The sequence below is a fragment of the Aythya ferina genome, assembly GCF_964211825.1.
Source record: "Aythya ferina genome assembly, chromosome: 29".
NCBI classification, from domain to species: domain Eukaryota; kingdom Metazoa; phylum Chordata; class Aves; order Anseriformes; family Anatidae; genus Aythya; species Aythya ferina.
The window spans coordinates 753,135-771,832 of NC_140326.1; the positions used below are offsets into that span (position 1 = coordinate 753,135).

Here is an 18,698-nt window from a genome sequence, read left to right on the forward strand (position 1 = left end):
CCTCCCCGTGCCCCCCCCCTCACAGCCGCAGCCCCCCCATTTCACCCCAATCCCCCCCCAGCCTCCCCCTTCTGCTCCTGGCCCCTTCCCACCCCCGTGGCTCAGGGACTGGGGGGGGGGCAGCAGCACCGCAGCCCCCTTGCACTGGGGGGGGGGGGGCTGCTGCCATGGGATGGGGTCCGGGGGGGGGCTCAGCACCACGGAGCCCTCCAGGAGCCGCGGCACAAAGCGGGGGCGCCGGGTACAAAACAGTGGAAGAGTTTTTATTTTTTATTTTTTTTTAAAAACACTTAAAAATCGCTAATAGCTCTGGGGGTGAAAATGGAAAGCGGCCCCCCCCTCGTGCTGGCGATGAGCTCCAGCCTGGGTGGCACCACGGAGCCGAGCCCCCCCCCCAGCAGCTCCGTGCCCCGGGGGGGGGGGAGCGCCCCTGCGCCCTCGGCCCCTCCGTCCCCCTCCCCGAAGCATCCCGGCGCAGGCAGCTGGTTCGCACCCTTTATTTACATTTTTTATATGAAAATAGGAGGCTGGGGATGGACAGCCGGGGGCTGCCTGCCCCGAGACCCCTGCTAGGGCAGGGGGGGGGCTCGGCCCCGCTGCGGCCCCTCCTTGGGGACCCCCATCCGCTGCTCGAGCCAGGCAGGGGTCGGGGCCAGGTCCTGCGGTCTGGGGGCGACGCGCTCCAGCCCCGGCCGCCGCCGTTACCGAAGTCGAGTGAGGAGGGTTGGCGTGGAAGCACAGCGCCCGCGGTGGGGGCCGGGGGGGCCCCCCCGTCCCCAGGGGCTCCGAGGCTGGCGGAGGGGATGCGGAGAGAGCGGGCGAGGGGCCGCGCGCTCTGCTTTCCGTCCTGGCGATGGCTTTTTGTCCGAGAGCGGCCGCGGGGCTGCGCCCTCAGTCACTGTCCGAGCCCACGGCCGAGGAGCCTTTTCTTTTCCTCTTGGTGGGTTTGGGCTTGGTGTCTTCTTCCTCCTGTGCGGGGGGAGAGGAGGAAGTGGTGGTCACGACCATGGGAAGGGTCCCTGGCAGACGCGGCCCCCCCCCGGCCCCCCACTTACCGAGGCGCTGCTGGAGGCCGATTCCTCCTCGTTGTTGGCCGGCTGGGCGGCGTTCTTGCGGCTGCGGGGGCTGGAGAGGGTGGCTTTTCGGCGGCTCTTTGGGGGTTTGGTGGAGGAGTCTTCATACTCCTCGGCCAGGGAGAAGAGGTCGCTGAACCTGGAAGGAAGCAGGGATGGGGTCAGGCGCTGCCCCAGGGCAGGCAGGGGCACCGGGACGGGCGCCGCCGACTTACTTCATCTTGTGGGCTTCGTCGCAGCTGGCCTGGACGTGCTGCAGGGCCTGCAGGATGGGGGTTTGGCTGAAAACTGTCAAGGAAACAGAAAAAGGGGAGTCAGGGACCTGACAGCAGGAGCCGGGTCAACCCCCCAGGGCAGGTGTTTGGCCCCCCAGGTGGGTGCTGAGGGTTTTGTGAGCCAAGTGGGGGGGGGTCTCGGCATCCTGGAGCATCCCAGTCCCCATCTGGGATCTGCACGTGCCCCAAGGCACCACAGGCTGATGGGGACGGGCGGCGGTACCTACAGTTCTGTTTGGTGTTGGTCAGGTTGAGGCGGAGGTTGTCCAGGTGCTCCAGGATCTGCTCCAGGGTGAGCTGGGCCAGTTTGCTGCTGGAACTGCGCAGGCTGGGGGCAGAGCGGGAGCGCAGTTGGTCCTGGGGGGCGCAGGAGCCACGGACCCGCTCCTCCTGCACACCCCAACCCCATCCCTGCTCTGTCCCCCCAAGCCGGGCTGCAGGAGCTGTTTGAGCTGGTGCAGTGCTTGAGGGAAGACCGAGAACCCCCAAATCCCCAAGGAGATGCAGGGCATGGTGCTGGCAGAGCTAACGGGGCTGTCCTTCAAGGCATGGGGTGTGGGGACCGGCACCCGTAACAGGGGTGATTCTGCCATGACCCTGCGGGTGCAGAGCAGTGCAGGGCTCTCCTCCTGCCCCAGCACATGAGGGATTCTGCAGCCTGTCTGCTCTGGGAGTAAGGGGATGAATCCTGCTCAGGGTGCTCGCCACCTCCTCCCCGGGGGCTCTGCGGAGCACTGAGCGCCCTGTGTGCAGCCCCAGGACACGGTGCGGTGCCAGCACCGGGCGTTACCAGCCTCAGCTGGCTGCCGGTTAATTAGCAGGGATTAGACCTGGCTTCATCCCGGATCCTGGAACAGAAACACCGGGAAAAGAGCCGCGTTGTTCCACTGCAGAGGACGGCTAATTAACGGGGAGGAGGAGAAGGGAACCGACGGACGAGCTGACTTCCCCAGCAGCCTCGCAGGAGATGTGGGGGACCCCGCGGTGCCAGCGGGACGGACGCTGTCCCGGTGCCGGCTGCCAGCGGTCCTTGGGGACACGCAGCCCTCGCGGTGCTGCTCTGCTTCCCCAGGACACTAGGTGTCCTTCCTACTCCAGCAAAAGGCTGCCCGGCCCCGGCCTGGCAGCCCGCTGAGCACCAGCACCGGGGGGCTGCAGGAGGAGACCCCGGCACCGAGGGGCTGCGGCACGGCCGGTGGTGCCCGCGCTGCTGCGGAGGGGCACGGAGCAGCGAAGGGAGCAGCAGGTGCTGGTGGCCACTGCCGGGCACCGTGCGGGCTGTGCCCGCGGGAGAGGCTGCCTCTGGGTTTGGTGTTTGCTTTTGAGGCTGGATGAAAGGCTGGGAAAGCGCCTGGGGAGCAGAGCGGAGGAGAGCGAGGTCCTGCGGGCTCCAGCTTCACCCGGCTGCCTCCTCCAGCCCCCCTGTGCCGATGGGCTCTGACCCCGGCCACCCCAACGGCTGCAGTGTCCCAGGACAGACCAAGCACGCCTGGTCGGCCACACCTGGGAGATCTGCACCCAAAAATGCTCCAGAAACATCATGCTGCTTGGCAAGCGGGCACAGCGGGGCTGAGGGGAGGCCGCGGATGCAGCAGGGGAGCACCAAGGCTTGGCACCGCACGCACCAACAGCTGAAATGGAAGCTCTTCCCCCAAACAACTTGGGGAACAGACTCACAACAAAAGGGTCTTCCTGGTGGGATGTCAGCTCGGGAGCAGAGCCGCTCACTCAGGGCTCTGCCTGCGTGTGGGTGGGCAGCGGCACCGCCCTGGCCCAAAGGGGGGTGGGCTGGCGTGCCTGGGTGATGTCCCGCAGGACCCCTCAGCATCCTGGCCCCGCAGAGCCCCCTGCTGCTGCCCTCACCTTTGGCGTTTCCGTGGCAGGCTGTTGTTCTTGATGAGCAGCGACTTGATGTGCTCGGCCAGCAGGTCGTCGTGTTTGATGCACCAGTGCCGCAGGATGCTCGTGGTGAACTGGTCGTCGGGGTGGCACGGCCGGCTCAGCACCATCTTCACCATCTCCTCGCTGGGCCTGCGGCGAAACGGGGAGGGGGAAGGAAGAGGCCGGGTGGGTGCCCTCGGCTCCAGCCTTGGCACCTCCGTCCTGGGTCCCAGGTCCCAGGGGAGGCCAGCGGCACCCTGAGGCTGCTGCTAAAGGACCCTCCCGAGAGCAGCCGGCAGCGAGCTCCTGGCCCTGGCTCCTTGTTCCCCATGGGAAACCACGCGGTGCTGCTGTGTGCAAGGCTGGAGCTCGCCTCTGCCATCGCTGGTGTTTCACTCACGCAGTCTGGAGCTGGGAGTAGATGACCCAGCCCCACGCACTGCATCAATGAAAACAAATCAAGTGCTCTCCGCTCTGAGTGGCGGGACGTGGCCCCCCCCGAGAGGCAGGTGACAGCCTGCCCCCCGTCAAGTATGGGGCTGCAGGGCACAAAGGGTGGCAGGCAAACAGCGCTGGGGCTCAGCAGGCTGCGAGCTCACCCTCGCAGCAGGGAGCTGCAGCCTTTGGAAAGCCGCCACCACAGGGCCACACGTGGCACCCTGCTCTGTCCCTGAGAGGATCCAGGGCGAGGACTTGCATGTGGGCTCTCCCAAGAGGGAGCTGGGAACCCCTTGGTGCCAGCAAGAAGGGCTTTTCCCCTTTGCTGTTGCAAGGAGGGGGTGGCATCTCCTTGTCCCCATCACACCAACGCTGCTCGGTTAAGCCCCCAGCTTGCTGGGGGGCAGCCCTGCCAGCTTTCTGCCCCCAGAGGCTCCGCAGATCAGCGCTGAGCACGCAGCAGCACTTACTTCTCTCGCCTCAGCTGCAGCAGCAGGCAGGACAACGCCTCGGGGTGCTCTGCAAGGGAAGCACACACAGCCTCAGCACCGCACATCCTCAGCACCGCGGTGCGGGGCCGTGGTGACCCAGCGCCGCGCCTCGCCCGCCCCGGGGGTGGCTCACCTTTGTACTTGAGGTGCTGCAGGATGGGGATGATGGTCTCCAGGGGGATGCTGTGTGCCAGGAAGAGCTGCCAGGTGCAGTACTGCTCGAAGGTCTCCCAGTCCAGGCTTTGAACTAGGGGCAAGCGCAGGGAGGTGAAGGGGAGCTGCAGGGTGCTCGGAGGAAGGATCGGGACCTGCCAGAGCCACCCCACACGGCTCTGCCGACCCCTCTGTGAGGTCCTCCAGGGACATCGCTGCATCCCAGGCACATTACCCCCATTCCTCCAGCCCAGAGCAGGGCACTGAGGAGGGCAGGGCACTCCTTGGGGTGAAATCCCAGCGGGTATGCTGGGGAGGGCAGGATTTGAGCTGTGCTGGGGCAGCTGCACCACCAGCACCGTGCCACGGACGCTCAGGTCCCAAGAACCCCGCAGTTGGCACCAGCAGCAGCTCTGCCAGCTGAGGCACGGGCAGCAGGATGGCAGAGTCACTACCGCAGCTGCTCAGGGCTCAGAGGAAGAGAATTAACGAGGCTCTGTAATTAATGGGCTTAGTCTGCTGCTCGCAGCTTGTGTAACAGCAAAGCTGGATCTGGGCAGCTGTTGGATCGAGGCGCCGGGGGATCTCTCGGGGTGTTTGCTGCCTCCTGTGTGGGACTGCCCCAGCCCGGAGTGCCTTGGTCATGGCTGGCAGGGACCGGGGGGCCACGGGGCACACGCAGCCACAGCACGGCACTGGCTGGAGGCTTTGAGGGGCATCTCTGCTGTAGGCAGCCTGGTGGAGGTAGCAGCACAACGCTTCCGAGGCTGCCAAAGGGCAATTAAAAAACAAGAGGAACTGGGTCACCCACCGGTGGGCTGGGGGGAAAAGGCAAGGAACGCTGCTCGGGAGGTCGTGGGCACGATGCTGTCGTGCCATGATGTTGCAGGACTGAGCAGGACGCGGTCACAGCCCGGGAGAGCCAGCATCCGGGAGCAGGGGGTGAGGCTGTGTGGCCAGGGGGGATTTCAGGGCTCTCCTCTCTGCTTTCTCTCGGCCCAGGCGGGCTGCAGAGCCCCGGATTAGGCTTTGCCTGGCACTGCAAAGAGCCAGGGCTCCTAAAGCCGTCACGCAGCCAGCTCGGTAAAACCCATTAGAGCTCACAGCTTGGATCGCGCGGCTCAATCTCACAATCGGGTTTAGGGCAGTGATCCTTTAAGCAGTGGCAATAACACCATGAGGAAATCCAGACCTCGGCGTAACAGGGCCAGCAAGAACCACTCTCGGTTGCTCTGTGAGCAGCCAGAAAGGGCAAAACCTTGGCAAGGGCTTTGCAGGGACTGGCCCTCTTGGGCTCTCTCTGCAAAGCCCAGTGGGGACAGGAAGGTTTGGGGATGCCCAGGTCCCAGTTTCCCCCCTGCCCTGGTGCCTGCCCCAGAGGCTACTCACTGAGGATGTTCAGCACCGAGTCTTTCCGAAACATGACGAGGTTCCCCATCATCACGTGGCACACCAGCTCCTGCAACTGGGGGGCAGAGCAAAGGGGGTTAGCGGGATGCTCAGGCTCACAGGAGCCCTCTCACATGGGAACAACTGGGCCTGGAGAGCAAGCCAAGGTGTTATCAGTCCTCCAGCATCATCCCAGCGGGAGCAGGGATCCAGCAGAGCCCCAAACTCCTGCGTGCTGCAGGTGGCTCCTAAATCAGGGCCGGTTTAGGAAGCACCAAGGAGAAGCAGCTGCTGTGAGGGACCAGGGAAGTAACGAGAGGTTAATCACGCATCAACACCCAGGCTGGGGGCGCAGGATGGGCAGCAGATCCCCATGGGCTGTCCCCCTCCTGGCACAGCCCTGCCAGCAGCGGGGACCTGCTCCGCGTGCCCCCAGCGCTCCCCTCGTGGCAGCAGGTTTGTGGGGCCCCCGTGGGCCGGGTGAGGGGGCCACGCAGCCAGAGCATCGCGGGGAAACAGCTGAAGAATAACAGGAAGGAGAGAAGGAATCGGAGAAGGGAGGGGAGAGGAAACGCTACGGGCCTCTGCTGGGAAACACAAAACCTTTGCCTGCAGAGCGCGGCGGAGCCCAGGAGCGGAGGAGCAAGAGCAGGGCTGGGCTGGGGGGGTCAGGGCAGCGCGGCCCAAACCTTTCCTGCGCCCAGCTCCAGCCCCGGCCCGCCAAGCAAAACTTGCTGGCGAGGCGTTCTGGCTCCGGCACAGCTGGGAAAAGCGCGGCTGGCCAGGAATGGTGTATAAATAGGGCGAGTTACGGGGTTATCAGCAGATCACGCTCCAGACGAGCCTAGACAGCAGAAACACGCAGCACAGCATTCTTGCCGGTGCCCACCTCCCTGCCCCCAGCTTTCGCCGGGGCTATTTTTGGGTTGCTTGTGGCAGCTCGGCGTGCCCGTGGGGAAAGGCTCCTTCCAGCAGGGTCTAACGAGGGCTTGGCTCCCCGCTCAGCGGGGTCTCCCACTGGGATGGGGAGCTGGGCGTGATCCAAGCCCCACTGGGCTTGCAGCACTGCAGGGACGGGCTCCCTGCATCCTCCTGCACCCAGCAGGGCACGGCACCTCCCCAGCTGCACCAAGCACCTCCCGGCCAAGCTCCCGGAGCAGCACCGGCCATCAGGGGGATCCCAGAGCCAGAACAGGAGCATGAAGGACTTAGCGAGCAGACCCCACTGCCCCACGCCCTCCAAGGCCGGGCCATTTGGGGTTTAACCCCCCTGGGAGCAGAGGCGAGCGCTGCCATGTGGGGAACGTGCTGCCCCCAGCCCCAGCTCAGGTCCTGCCTTACCTGCGCCGAGTCTATGACGGCCACGATCATGTTGAGCAGCTCGCCGCTTCGCAGGGTCTCGTCTGGGAACTGCAAGGGTGCAAAAGCAAGGCAGGGCTCAGCAGAGAGCTGGAGGGAGACGCCAGCCGAGCTCTCCTATCCCCTGGGCTGCAGCAAGGCTCCTCCTCAGCGCCGGCTTTGATGCGCGCATCCCTCCTCGTGCCAGAGCCAGAGCCCAGCACGTCTGTGGGATGCGGCCGGCACTGACCAGGGCAGCGCGAGGAGCGAGGCTGCTTCAATTTTGGCTGCCAGAAGTCAGCCAGAGCACAACGGTTACAAATTCCCCATTTTTCCACATCCTCGCTGGCTGTCCCAGGCCCTCTCGTGCGTTACGCAGAGCTGCAAGCAAATCAGAAAATCAGCAGGCGGGGCAAAAGGCCAGGGAAGTTGGCGGCGGTGAGCTCCCGCTGCGCAGTCGGGATCGGGCTGTTCAGACGGGCTGCTCTCGGGACGTCCTGCCGGGCTCGTGCCGGTCACTGCACCCATGGGGGCAGCAGCCTGACCCCGTTTTGGGGTGAGGGCGTTAAAGCCAGCGCTCGAAGCACCAGGGGGATCGTGCTGCTGTGCTACGCCAGGATCCCTCTGGGGCACGCACCACGGGGTGAGACCTGCTCGTGTGCAGGTTTTCCTCCCTCTCCCGGGCTGCTGCTGTGCTCCCTGCCCCACAGAAACCTTCAGGAGCGCTCATGAGGAACGGGGCTTGACAGCCTGAAGGCCCAGCAGATGTTCCTGCTGAACCAGCCAGAAAGGAGGGAGGAGAGGGGCCAGCTCATTCCTCCCAGGGAATGAGAAAGTACAGGCAGCACCGTGACCCCTGCGATGAGCCCGAGTGCGTGATGTTAGCCTGCCTCCCTCCTCCCTCCCACCCCCAGTGCTGCTCCCAGCAGCCAGGCAGTGGCTGGACACTTGTTGGCTGCAGCCTCTGCCCTGCCACCACCGCACAAGAAGGCTGCAGCCTCGCAGCCCCGCCAGCATCCTGGCAGCGGGGAGGCAGCAGCAGCTCCGTCCAAGACCCGGCTGGGCTGTGAGAATTGGGACCGAGCTGCGACCCCGTTCCAAGCGCGCCCTGCTCTCGACTGCTGCAGCGAGTCCAGCTGGCTCCGGCTCAGCACCGAGTGCTGAAAGCAATAAAACGTTTCATTGAACCCAGGGGTTTGGAGCAGGCAGCAGAACTCGCTCTGAGCGCTGCTTCTCCTCCGGACTCGGGGATGAGGCGTCTGCGCAGAGCCTGCAACCTGCCGCTCTCTGGAGAGGAGGGAGAGCAAAACCGCAGCCAGGGAGCACAGAAAATGCTGTGCTCGGAGCCAAACACGAGATGCAGCTGGGCCAGCAAGGTCAGCACGTCACCACGCAGACAGCACAAGGCTCTAACGGGGCTGTGAGGAAGCAGGATGACGGCAGCCCGCTGGTCCCCGCCACACTGGGCTGGGGGTGGATGGAGGCTGGGCTGGGCTCAGCCCAAAGGAGCTTTTTTTAGGTTTGTCTGCTCTGTTGCTGCAGCGTAACAAGCCTGAACCTCAGAAGCAAACCAGCCTGGCCCCAGCAGCCTGCCTCTGCCCCCGTGGTGCTCCTGGTGCCTGCGGGGTCCTCACCTCTGTGTAGATGGAGGGGGTGAGGTAGCAGAGCAGCCGCACGTCGTCCTCCTGGCAGGCCTTCATGTCCATCATCAGACACGTGTGCAGGTCTCCCAGCTGCGTGGCCTGAGCGAAGGACTCGTACAGGTTCATCTTCCCTGCCGCAGCTTTGCTAGAAGGAGACGTGCCGGGGTGAGGGGGGAGCCCCCCAGCACCGAGCTGGCTCTGGGAGGCCGTGCGAGCCACGTCGTGGCTCGGGTGCTTCCCTCCAACCCTCTCTGACCTACCTGGCTTTTAAATAGTACAGGAGGTGGTAGCCGATCTTGGGCTGCTTCTGATAGAGCTCGGACAGGAGATCCAGCAGCAGCGAGAAGCCGCTGTTATCCTCCTGCATCTGGCAGAGGTTCCTTGGGGAGCAGAGAACGGCTGCGTTACGCGAGATGCCACACGAGAGCTCTCTGCTGCCAAGGACCGGCCGCTCACAGGGAACCCAGCCCCAGGTCCTGGCCACCCGCTGATTTCAGGTATGGGGGAGAGACCCCAGGGATCCCCCCAGCTTCCCCAGACGGCCAGATGAGCTGGGATTTTCCTGTGGTTTAAGTGTTTCTACCCCACAAAACGCTGCATAGGCAGAAGGAAGGAATAAACTCTTCTGGTTGTGGTATCTTGGGGGGTGCTGGGGCTGGTGTGGGGTCTTGGTAGAATGAGACCCAGGGGGTTCACCCGCGGTGGTGGTCAAGAAGCAAACAAGAGTCTGAACTAGCTCTGAACAAACATACCTAAATATTAGGTAGAGTGGCTTCCCCACCGATTCCTCCAGAGACCTGCGGGACAAACGCAACAATCAGAGCTCAGCGGGGACTCAGCCTCTGGTCTGGGCTAAATCAGCACGAAAACAGCAAGAAAAAAGCCCCGTGCACTTCTTGCTGCAGTCCTCAGGCCATCAAGGCTTAGCCCTAGCTGATGGGGAGACAGGAATGGTCCTGATACCAGAACCCCAAACCTCTCAGTTCAAACCCATGACAATAAAATCAAGGAGGAAGGGTGCATGGCGCTGGTGTACGCCAGCACAGCAGAGGCAGGAGGATTATTTTGTACTCTGCATGCCAGGAGTCACCCGAGCATCCCCTAAACTGAGCTCTGACATGAGGACCTGTGGCAGCAGGTCGCTGATGGTTTCTTTGGAGCCTGGGATATAACTGCTGAGCAGCTCCATGCTGACCGCTGGTGAACCCTGGATTGCTTCACAGGGCAAGCTGCTGGGTTCAGCACAGCCTTCCAGAAATGGTGGAAGCGTTACTAGGAAAAGCCCGAGTCCCAGTGTGAAAGGATGAGACAGGAAAATAAATCCTTACTCCTCTGTGATTTCTTCTGGCAAAACCTCACCACGGAAGTGAGCCTTAAATAGCTCCTGGAGGCAGGATGCGAGCACCGATAACTGCTCGGAGTCAAAGTCCTCCTGGTGGAGAGAAAGGAGGGAAGAAATGAGAAGGGAAAGCAGAAGCTCAAAGCCTGCCTGCCCAGCACAGGTCCAGCTGGAAGGGATGCAGCAGAGCTGCTGGGAACGCCACCCAAGCTGCTCGGGAGCCATTTTGCTGCTATTTTGCAGCCCTGGGAGATGCCAGAGCTGGTCACCAGCATGACAAGCCCCAAGCTGACGTCTAGCTCTGAAGCACTCCACAACCACTGGGGTCCACTCGTCCTCTGATGGACGGTGATTCACCGAGCTCAGCTCTCACTGCACAGGGCTAGGAGGGACCAGGGGCACTTGGTGCTGAGGATTCGTGCCCCGTCCAGCCCCGTCCCCACGCTCTCGCGGGAGGAGCTGTGCTGAGAGGCCACTTGACTCTGCAGGCAGCTGATGAGAGGGAGGGGATGCGACCTCCCTGCAGGCACTGAGCTGCTGGAAAACATCCACAGCAGATCTGCTGGGCTGGCCTTGCTGCAGCCGCTCTGGAGCACCAAAAGGGAGCACCCCGGCTGCACGGCGCCTGCAGAAGCCCCCAGCAGCTCTGCAGCTGTGTGGGGTCACGGCGTGAGCACCCAGCGCCCTGCCTGACAGGGGCTACTGGGGACGTTCAGCCATGGGTTATAAGGAAACTGCACGGTGTGAGCTTCCCTAAGAGCCTCCCAGCACGCTGCAGCTTGGGGCTGTGTTTAACAGCCACAGGTGAAGCTGCCCGGTGGCCTCTGGAGCTCGTTTCAGATTTGAGTGTCCTCAGGCTTGTGTCCCACGTTCAGACAAAGCTCGTGGGGCAGAACCAGGCGGGCTTGGAGCTGCCTGGCCCGTGCCACTCCAGCTGCTCTCGTTTTACAGCTAGACAGCAGCACTGCTCCGGGTCCGTGCTGTTACCTCCAGGACTTGATCCACGATTTCCTGCATGACCTCACACTGAGCTTCCGTATCGCTGGAGCACAAAAACAAGAGGAAATCCAAGTTACAAAGGAAGATACCGAGAGCAGGGACAAGGGGGCTTTGTGCTGAGCTGGCTCTGCTCGGGAGCCCCCAGGACCTGAGAGTGGGGGTGGCCCTGCTTTGCGCTGGTGCCAGGCTTAGAGGAAGGCACGGCTCCGAAGCACAGACTGCAGAGACCCAGCCCTGGGAGAACGCGCTGCACTGCTGCGGCACCTACTTACAAAAGTGCCCGAGGTTGTCTGCAGCAAGACAAACAAATTAAATGACTAAAAGCATCAGATTAAATGCACTTAAAGCCATAAAGCCATAAATTACGTTAAATCAGCCCACTATGCCAAGGTCTGAAAAACAATAGCTTTTTTAGCCGTCTTTAGATGGAGTTAATTCCAAGGTCACTGCAAATCAACAGCGGCGATGGGGAACATGCAGGCAGAGGAACAGGTACATCTCTGCATCGAGAGCGTGCCCCGTGCAGAGAGGCACTGACAGCCCCAAGCAGCAGGAGCCCCAAAGGCCTGCACAGCTTCCCCTCGGCAGTCCAGCAGCAGGGAAGGATGAAGCTCAAAGCCTTTTGCCTTCCTGCCCCCGACTCAGAGAAACGCTGTAGCCCCCAGGAAATTGCTGGGGTGAGCAAGTGGGTGCATTGCAAGTGGGAGCATTGCTGGGGTGTCCCAGCCTGAGCCTGCTCCGAGGACAGATTGCAAGGCTCTTTTTAGCCAGCACTGTGCAAAACCAGCTGGGCTTTTCCTGCAGAAGCTGTGCAGAGACCTCTGGGGGCTACAGGGAGACAAAGCCACAGGAGGGCATCAGCTTTGAGAAGGGCTCTTGAAGTAAGCAGCACTGAGTAGCAGGGCTCTAAGGTCTTATGTGGCACTGCCCCAAAGACACCAGCGTGAAACGCGACCCAGCACCAACCTTCCCTTCTGCAGCTGCAGAACCTTATCCTTCAGTGACTCATCCAGCTGGTCCAGGAACGGCGTGATATCAACGGGCTCCTCCACAATGGTTTCTTTGATCGGATGAAACCTGAACTCCCTCTTTTTCCCTGCAACAAAAGAAGTAAGGCTGGAAATTGCCCGTTTTCCCAAGCAGCTGCATCTGATAGGCATTGAGGCAATCTGCCCTAGCAGCAGGAGTCGCGTGGGGCCGCTGGGGCATTCGGTGCCCTGGTGTGTGACCCAGCCCCTGGCCTCGTCTTCATCCTTGGGAGATGTGTCGGGGTCACAGTCAGGAGGGCAGGATGGGATCCGAACACGGGGGTGATCAGAGCTGTGTCCCCCACTCAGTGCAGTTTCCAGAAGCGATGCTTTCCCTGTGCCCCAACGTGCTCACACACAGCTCGCTCACGGGGCTCTCTCCACCCAAGGCACAAACGCTCGCTGTCAGGATTCCAGCACCAAGGCACCCCAACTGCTTCCCAACTGCTTTTCCACACCCTCATCCTCCAGCCTCACTTCAGGCATAAAAAATGAACTGCAGCAGAGTCCAGAAGTGCCAGGGTCAGCAGGGAAGTGCCCTCGGGGAAGCTCTGACCACAGGATGGGACAAGGTGGCCGATCCCTATTGCAAAAATCCTCTCCTCTGCGTGTGGCTTCTGAGCCTGTGCCTCTTCCAGGGCCCCAGGCAGCCATCGCGGCACTGTCGGGACTATTGGACTGCCCCAGCACAGTCCTCCCCCCATCCTGGGCCTGTGGCCCCTCCCCACCGCAGGGGTAGCCCTCCAGCACGGCAGGAGGCCCAGGGGAGTCCTACCACCAGGGCCAGGAAGAGCTTGAGATGCTTCCAGCTCCAGAGAGCTAGCAGAGGGGATTCTGGCCTTGTGCAGACTTTGTCAGCCCCATGGCTTCGAGAGGGACTCGCAGAGGCCTCCAGTGAGTGTAATGAAAACCGTGTGACTGAGCAATTAAAGGCCTGAGCCTCATTAGCAGCTGCCTGAGAACAGAGACACCCTGTTCCCAAACAAACCATCCGGCACAGCATCTGCCACAGGGATTCCCAGCCACGCAGTGCAGCAGGGCTTGCGACTAGTCAGACATCCAGAGAGGACTCAGGGCAAGGAAAGCGCTGCGTTCGGAGGTGTGAAGCTCCGGGGAATCGCCGCACAAGGCGATGAGGCCCCACGGCCTCTCCCTTTGAGCTCGGAGCTGCAGCAGCCTCAGAGAGCCAGGCAGCAGGAGAGCATCGGGCTGAGCATCTCCTGCAGACGGAAGCCTGCGTGTTGAAAACTGGGTCTGCCTGGAGTGCAGTGATCCCTGCTGCTCGTGGAGAGGGGCTTTGAGGGACTGTGCTTGCAGCTGGGGGACCTCCCAACACGAGGGGGACCTGTGGCGGAGCGCTGGCTGCCACTGCCCCGACACCAAGGTGCCGGGAGCATCGGTGCCCGGCTGGCTGCACCCCTCACCTTTGCTGTTCAAGTCCTCTTCATCGTCACTAAAGGCGGCCTCGGCGTTGTCATAGCAACTGTCATCTTTGTCTGACATGTGATTGTCCATCTCCATGGAAACGGGTTCCTCAATTTTGACTGAGGGAACAAATGCAAAAGGGGTGAGAGCAGAAGCGAGGTTACGGCGGCTCCTGGCACAGCCCCGGGGCAGGACAAGCTCTGCTCGTGAGTCACCACAACCAGGCTCTGGCTACAGCTGAGTGCTCTGCACAGGGGAAGAGAGATCCTGGGCGAGTGACAGGCCCTGGAAAACTCACGCTGGGGCTCAGGACTCCCTTTGACTCCATTTCACCATCCCCACTCAGGGCAAAGCGCGGCAGCACCAGGGCATTCTCCATGCGAGCTGCCCAGCTCCCTTCCTGCTCCGTCCCTCGCCCCAGCCAGCAGCAGAGCCCAAGGCCCTGAGCAAAGCCACAGCTCGGGGAGCTCCACAAGGCCGTGGGGCTCGGGGCAGCAGGGTTTGCTGCTGGGATGGGTTCCTTCTGTCAGCTCAGCTGATGCACCAAGCAAGGACAGGCTGCCAGGCACAGCCCTTCAGTGGATATGGCCGAGCAGCAGCGCTCTCCTGGTAAATTCAGGTTGGAAACGCTTGCTCTTTGTTTAACCTCATTAAGGTTAATCAATTAGCCTACAGAGATGAAAGGCTAAGCACCCCCCATGGAACAGAGTGAGAAACAGGGAGCGAGCGGCTTTACCGTACCGCGGGGCTGGGATGAGGGGAGCTCACAGCCACCCAAAAACGCAGGCACCCAGAGCTCTCATCATCTCCCTGGGGCTCAGCTCTGACCTCCTGGAGGCAGCTCTTGCTGCGGGACGGCTGGGGGAAGCCCTGCTGCAGCCTCCCCCTGCCACCCGCCCGCTCCCTACCTTCGATGGGGGGCGAGGGCGAACTGCAGAACTCCGGGAATTTCTCCCTCAGCATGGCTCGCAGCTCCTTGTCCAGCTTGGGGTTGTCGAAGAGAGGGGCCAAGTGGCTGTGTTGATGGGGTAGGAAGGGAGTGGGGTGAGAAACAGCTGGGATGCAGCCCCCGCTTCCCTACAGAGCTGGAAACCCAAAGCAAGACCTGCCAGACCCTCCAGCCACTGCACGGTCCTTAAAGCCCTTCCCTTCCCTAGTTCCTGGCAGTCCCCCAAGGGCCACCCTCCTTCCACAGCTTCATTTGGCAGCTTGCTACCAGCCCCAAAAGCTGTGCTGGGCTCTGCAAAGCCTCCTGCCCCAACCCTGCCCCTCTGGATGCTGAGGGGAACGAGCCCCAAACACTTCCAGAGCGTGATGAGCCAGGGATGAGCCTTCATCTGGGCCGTGCCGAGCTGCTCCCCACTGCACGTGCCCGAGGATTTCCTCCCTTCTGTCTGGGCTCTGACTCGTCCCACACACCACAGCCTGCACGGTGCCACCTTCCCTCCTGTACAGCAGCTGGGGGGCCCTCGCTTTGCCACCACCGAGACCCGTGTCACCAACAGGCGCACGGGAAGGGGAGAAGAGGCCTCACCAGGATGGGAACGTGGCTGCTGCAGTTATCTGCAGGCTGGAGCACCACCAGCAAGGCTGCTCAGCTCGGCGACCAGGAAGGCTGAGTGGCTGCAGCATTCCTAACTGCCCCAACCCCTTGGCTCAAGGGACTGCTTTCAGCACAAGCCCCAGCACAGCAAAGACAAAGCTAAGGCTTATTCCACGGGTTGTATGCAATACGAATGCCTCCTGCAGGGACTGAGGTTCATTTTGACTAGGCTGGTGAGAGCGGGGCCCTGGAAGGCTGCTGCACAGCAGCTCTCTGGATGCAGCAAAATTCAGGGCTGCCTTACGCCAGGACTCGCTTCTCCACGATGTGGGTGAGGGAGTTGAACACGCCTTGCCGCACGTGAGCCTCCAGCGGGGGGTAGAAGTTGGGAATGATCTGAAAGCAAGAGAAAGACCACGTCAGTGCCACCAGCCCTTCCCCGACACAGCCGGGACCAGCCAAGGTCCGTGGCACAAACTCTTGGGCCAAACCCCTGCTGCTCTTGACCAAGAGGGGCAGCAGGAGAGCTCCGTGAGTGCAGCATCTCGGGGATGGAGCACAGAGGGAGGACCGCCCCGTACCTCTGGTTCCTTACCCCACAGGACCAGCCTGCACATCCCCCAGGGATGAGAAATCTCCCGAGGCAGCACCCGGGCAGTTGAGATGCTCCAGGGCTTGCCAGAGCCATGCTCCAAGCAGCAGCGAGCGCTGCAGGCGCAGGGCGAACAGGAGACAGACACCCCAAGCAACATTCAGCCCTGTCCACACGCAGTCCTTTGCTTCTGGCGAGAGGAAGACAACTCCTCCCTGCAATCTGGGTCATCCCGGGAACCTTCCACCCAGATCCTCTGCCAGAAGGCAGCAGTTGCTTTTGGCCGCGGGCAGCCCCGGGATGGGAGCGCAGCGAGCGGCGCTGTGCGCGAGGGAGGAAAAGTGATGCAACGAGCAGCTCCTCCAGCGCTCATGCCACAGAAAGACCCCGCTTCCAAGAACTCCATCAGCCCTCCCCGGGACCAAATTACTGGAAGCAGCCCTCTTGGCACCGCTGCCCCCAGCGCTGAGGGGCACAGGCAGCTCTGTAGCTGCTGCCCAAGCAGGGCCTTGCTTTGAAAGGGAGGTGATGGGTCTGACTGGGGGACATGGCAAACAGATTCTGTTTACCCCCAGGGGACCTCGCTGGGCCAAGCACTTCATTAGGTACCAAAGGGAACAATTCAGAAGCCTTTTTCCTCCTAATGCTCATCCTTCTGGAAGGGTTTATGTGCAGAGATGGGAAGTCTTAGACGGGTTCCCACAGTGGCATTCCCATTAATGAACGACACATGGGCCCGGGGCTCAGCGCTCCAGAAACAGCCCTGGATTTACCAAGAGACCACACGGACTCACAGAAGCCCCTGGTGGCTGGTTTGAAGAGGCAAATCGTTTAGCTGAGCCTCCACAGCAGCGTGCCTGACTATGGTCCTGGCAGACCAGTCGGGGAAAAATCCCTCCGTAATTTAGCATAGGTAAGGGGAGGTTAAAAGGGCTCTCTTGGGCTGCCGGCAGATTCAGAGCTGCTCCGCGGGCTGTTTCGCAATCGAGAGGCACAGTGCAAAACCAGATGATGCACTGAGGAATGCAGGAAAAGAAAAAAAAAAGGAAGGGGGGAACAGCTTTTTTTGTTTGTTTGTTTCTCTGAAGTGAGATGACACTGTTTTGCAGCTCAATTATCGCTGGCTTTAGGGATTTCTGAAATGCCCTCACTGCGGGGTGCAGCGGCCTTTGCGCCAGGAACTCCCTGGGGGGTGAAGACATCTGCCTTGCTTGTGGCTGCGCTGCTGGTGCCTGCCCTGTGGGACTGTCCAGCACAGACCGAGGGGCAGCTCGTGGGGAGCAGGCTGTGCAGCCAGCCAGTTTCAGCACAGGAGGGAAGGCACCGACCTACCCCAACGCATTCGGGCACCAGCAATGGGCAGCGGGGACGGCTCAGAGGAGAGCACGGCTGCAATCCCTAAGGGAGCGGCTCCTGCCCAGCACACTTCCACTCCCGTGCACCAGGAGCAAGCAGATGAGGCTAAACCAAGCCCCAGGGGCTGGCACAGTGACCAGCTCTCTCAGCTGTCTTTGGAGCATGACTTCTGCTCAGCTGGGTGGTTTAGGCAGCAGGGAGATGGCCCACGGGGCTCCCTTCCTCCTCACCATCCTCTCTTCACGCTGGACAGGAGTCCCTGTCCCACTGGTGGCAGAGGGACCACGTGGACCCTGCTCTCAAAGCCACCACCACTCAACCCTGGTCACGCAACTCATTTGGCAAGCCAGGGAACTCCCCTGGGAGCGAGGCAGGAGGGGCTCACCCGGCACATGAAATCCAGCAGCGTGGCGGTGATGGCAGGGTGAGGCTTCATGGAGTGGTGCATCACGAGAATGGCAGGCTCTGGAAGGAGAGAGCAGGGCACACCGTGCTGAGAGCCCAAAAATACCAACACCCTCCTCTCTCCCCCACCCTGCTGCCCCTCCATTGCAGAGGGAACCCCCTTCTTTTGGCTCCTCTGCACCCCTGCCCTCATCCAGCTCCTAAATAACATCTGGGCTTTAAGCAGCAGGCACAAAGCAGGTTCCCTGCGGGCAGCAGCAGGGCTCTGCCAGTCCCCACGCACGTGCCCCAAGCCTGGGGACAGCCCTGCAGCCAGGCACGCAGGGAGGGACACGCTGGGGCTGGCCACGGACCTCGGGGAAGAGGCTTGCTGCTGCCACGTGGCGAAAGCCACAATTAAAAGGGGCTCCAACAGAGCAGCTCCCCTGCAAGCTGCCAGACCCCGGGAGCTCAGGGCAGGGGAGGGAACTGATGCTCTTTGGAGATAATCTGCTGGGCTTTCCCCACCAGATCCCACTGGCTCCACCAGCTCCGGAAGCCGTTAACCCCTTCTTTGACCCCATTCAGAGATGGGTTTCTGGGTACCTATATTCATGATGCTGTCCTTCTCGGGGTTGAAGAAGAGCCAGTCATAGAACAGGGCCAGTTTGGCATTCGAAGCAGCAACGTTGGACTACAGAAGGAAAAAAAAAAAGTCAATTAGTGAGTGCTGAGCACCGGTCTCTGCACACCCAACGTGCCGGGCCCTGCTGCTGCACGAGGAGGGGCAGAGATGCTCTCCCCACCACCAGCACAAGGCAGGGCTGGCTCCAGCTCCCTTGGGCTCCTGCTGCTGCTCTGGGTGGGTTTTCAGACCAGGTGGGAAATTCCTGAAGAAATCTGCCAGCTTTGAAGGCAGCTCCAGCCAGAATAAGCAGAGCAGCAGAGGGCAAGGCAGCTCCAAGACTGAGACACCAGCCACATGCTCTGCGGGGCTACAGCCTGCAGTGGTGCTGGACTGGACTCTGCATCTCGTTTGGCCTTATCTGCCACGCGTTCACAGGCACAGCAGCAGCCTCCTCTCCAGCTTCTGCTGTCTGACAGGCGCTGCACAGTGCAGTGCTGGGAGGGACAAGGAACTGCCTGGGAGGAGGGAGCCCTGATCGAGGCTGTAAGGGGGCCTCGGGCTGTGTGCTCTCACATCCTGCTTTAACCGTAGAGGCCTCCAAGATTTGTCCAGGCACAAAAGCAAAGTGCGTGACAAGCTAGAAGTGAGACGGTGAAGTTCATGCTGGGAAAGCCAATCCCAAAGGCTCCACCATGCAGCAGAGCCAGGACTGGAATGCAGAGC

General features: G+C 61.7%; 1 protein-coding gene across 1 annotated transcript in view; it reads right to left on the minus strand.

The window, feature by feature from the left end:
• Positions 1-252: 252 nt before the first annotated feature.
• INTS3 (integrator complex subunit 3) overlaps positions 253-18,698 on the minus strand; it is a 37,921-nt gene continuing 19,475 nt past the window's right edge. The window contains exons 11-30 of the mRNA XM_084500403.1: positions 17,954-18,041; positions 17,349-17,428; positions 15,320-15,411; positions 14,381-14,487; positions 13,472-13,591; positions 11,986-12,115; positions 11,008-11,062; positions 10,010-10,113; positions 9,434-9,478; positions 8,942-9,061; positions 8,673-8,826; positions 7,042-7,110; positions 5,701-5,776; positions 4,292-4,405; positions 4,138-4,186; positions 3,212-3,379; positions 1,576-1,676; positions 1,289-1,361; positions 1,056-1,212; positions 253-969 (exon numbers count right to left, since the gene is read on the minus strand). Of these exons, the coding sequence (XP_084356529.1) occupies positions 892-969; positions 1,056-1,212; positions 1,289-1,361; positions 1,576-1,676; positions 3,212-3,379; positions 4,138-4,186; positions 4,292-4,405; positions 5,701-5,776; positions 7,042-7,110; positions 8,673-8,826; positions 8,942-9,061; positions 9,434-9,478; positions 10,010-10,113; positions 11,008-11,062; positions 11,986-12,115; positions 13,472-13,591; positions 14,381-14,487; positions 15,320-15,411; positions 17,349-17,428; positions 17,954-18,041 (1,980 nt within the window). The 3' untranslated portion in view covers positions 253-891. The remainder of the gene's footprint in view (positions 970-1,055; positions 1,213-1,288; positions 1,362-1,575; positions 1,677-3,211; positions 3,380-4,137; positions 4,187-4,291; positions 4,406-5,700; positions 5,777-7,041; positions 7,111-8,672; positions 8,827-8,941; positions 9,062-9,433; positions 9,479-10,009; positions 10,114-11,007; positions 11,063-11,985; positions 12,116-13,471; positions 13,592-14,380; positions 14,488-15,319; positions 15,412-17,348; positions 17,429-17,953; positions 18,042-18,698) is intronic.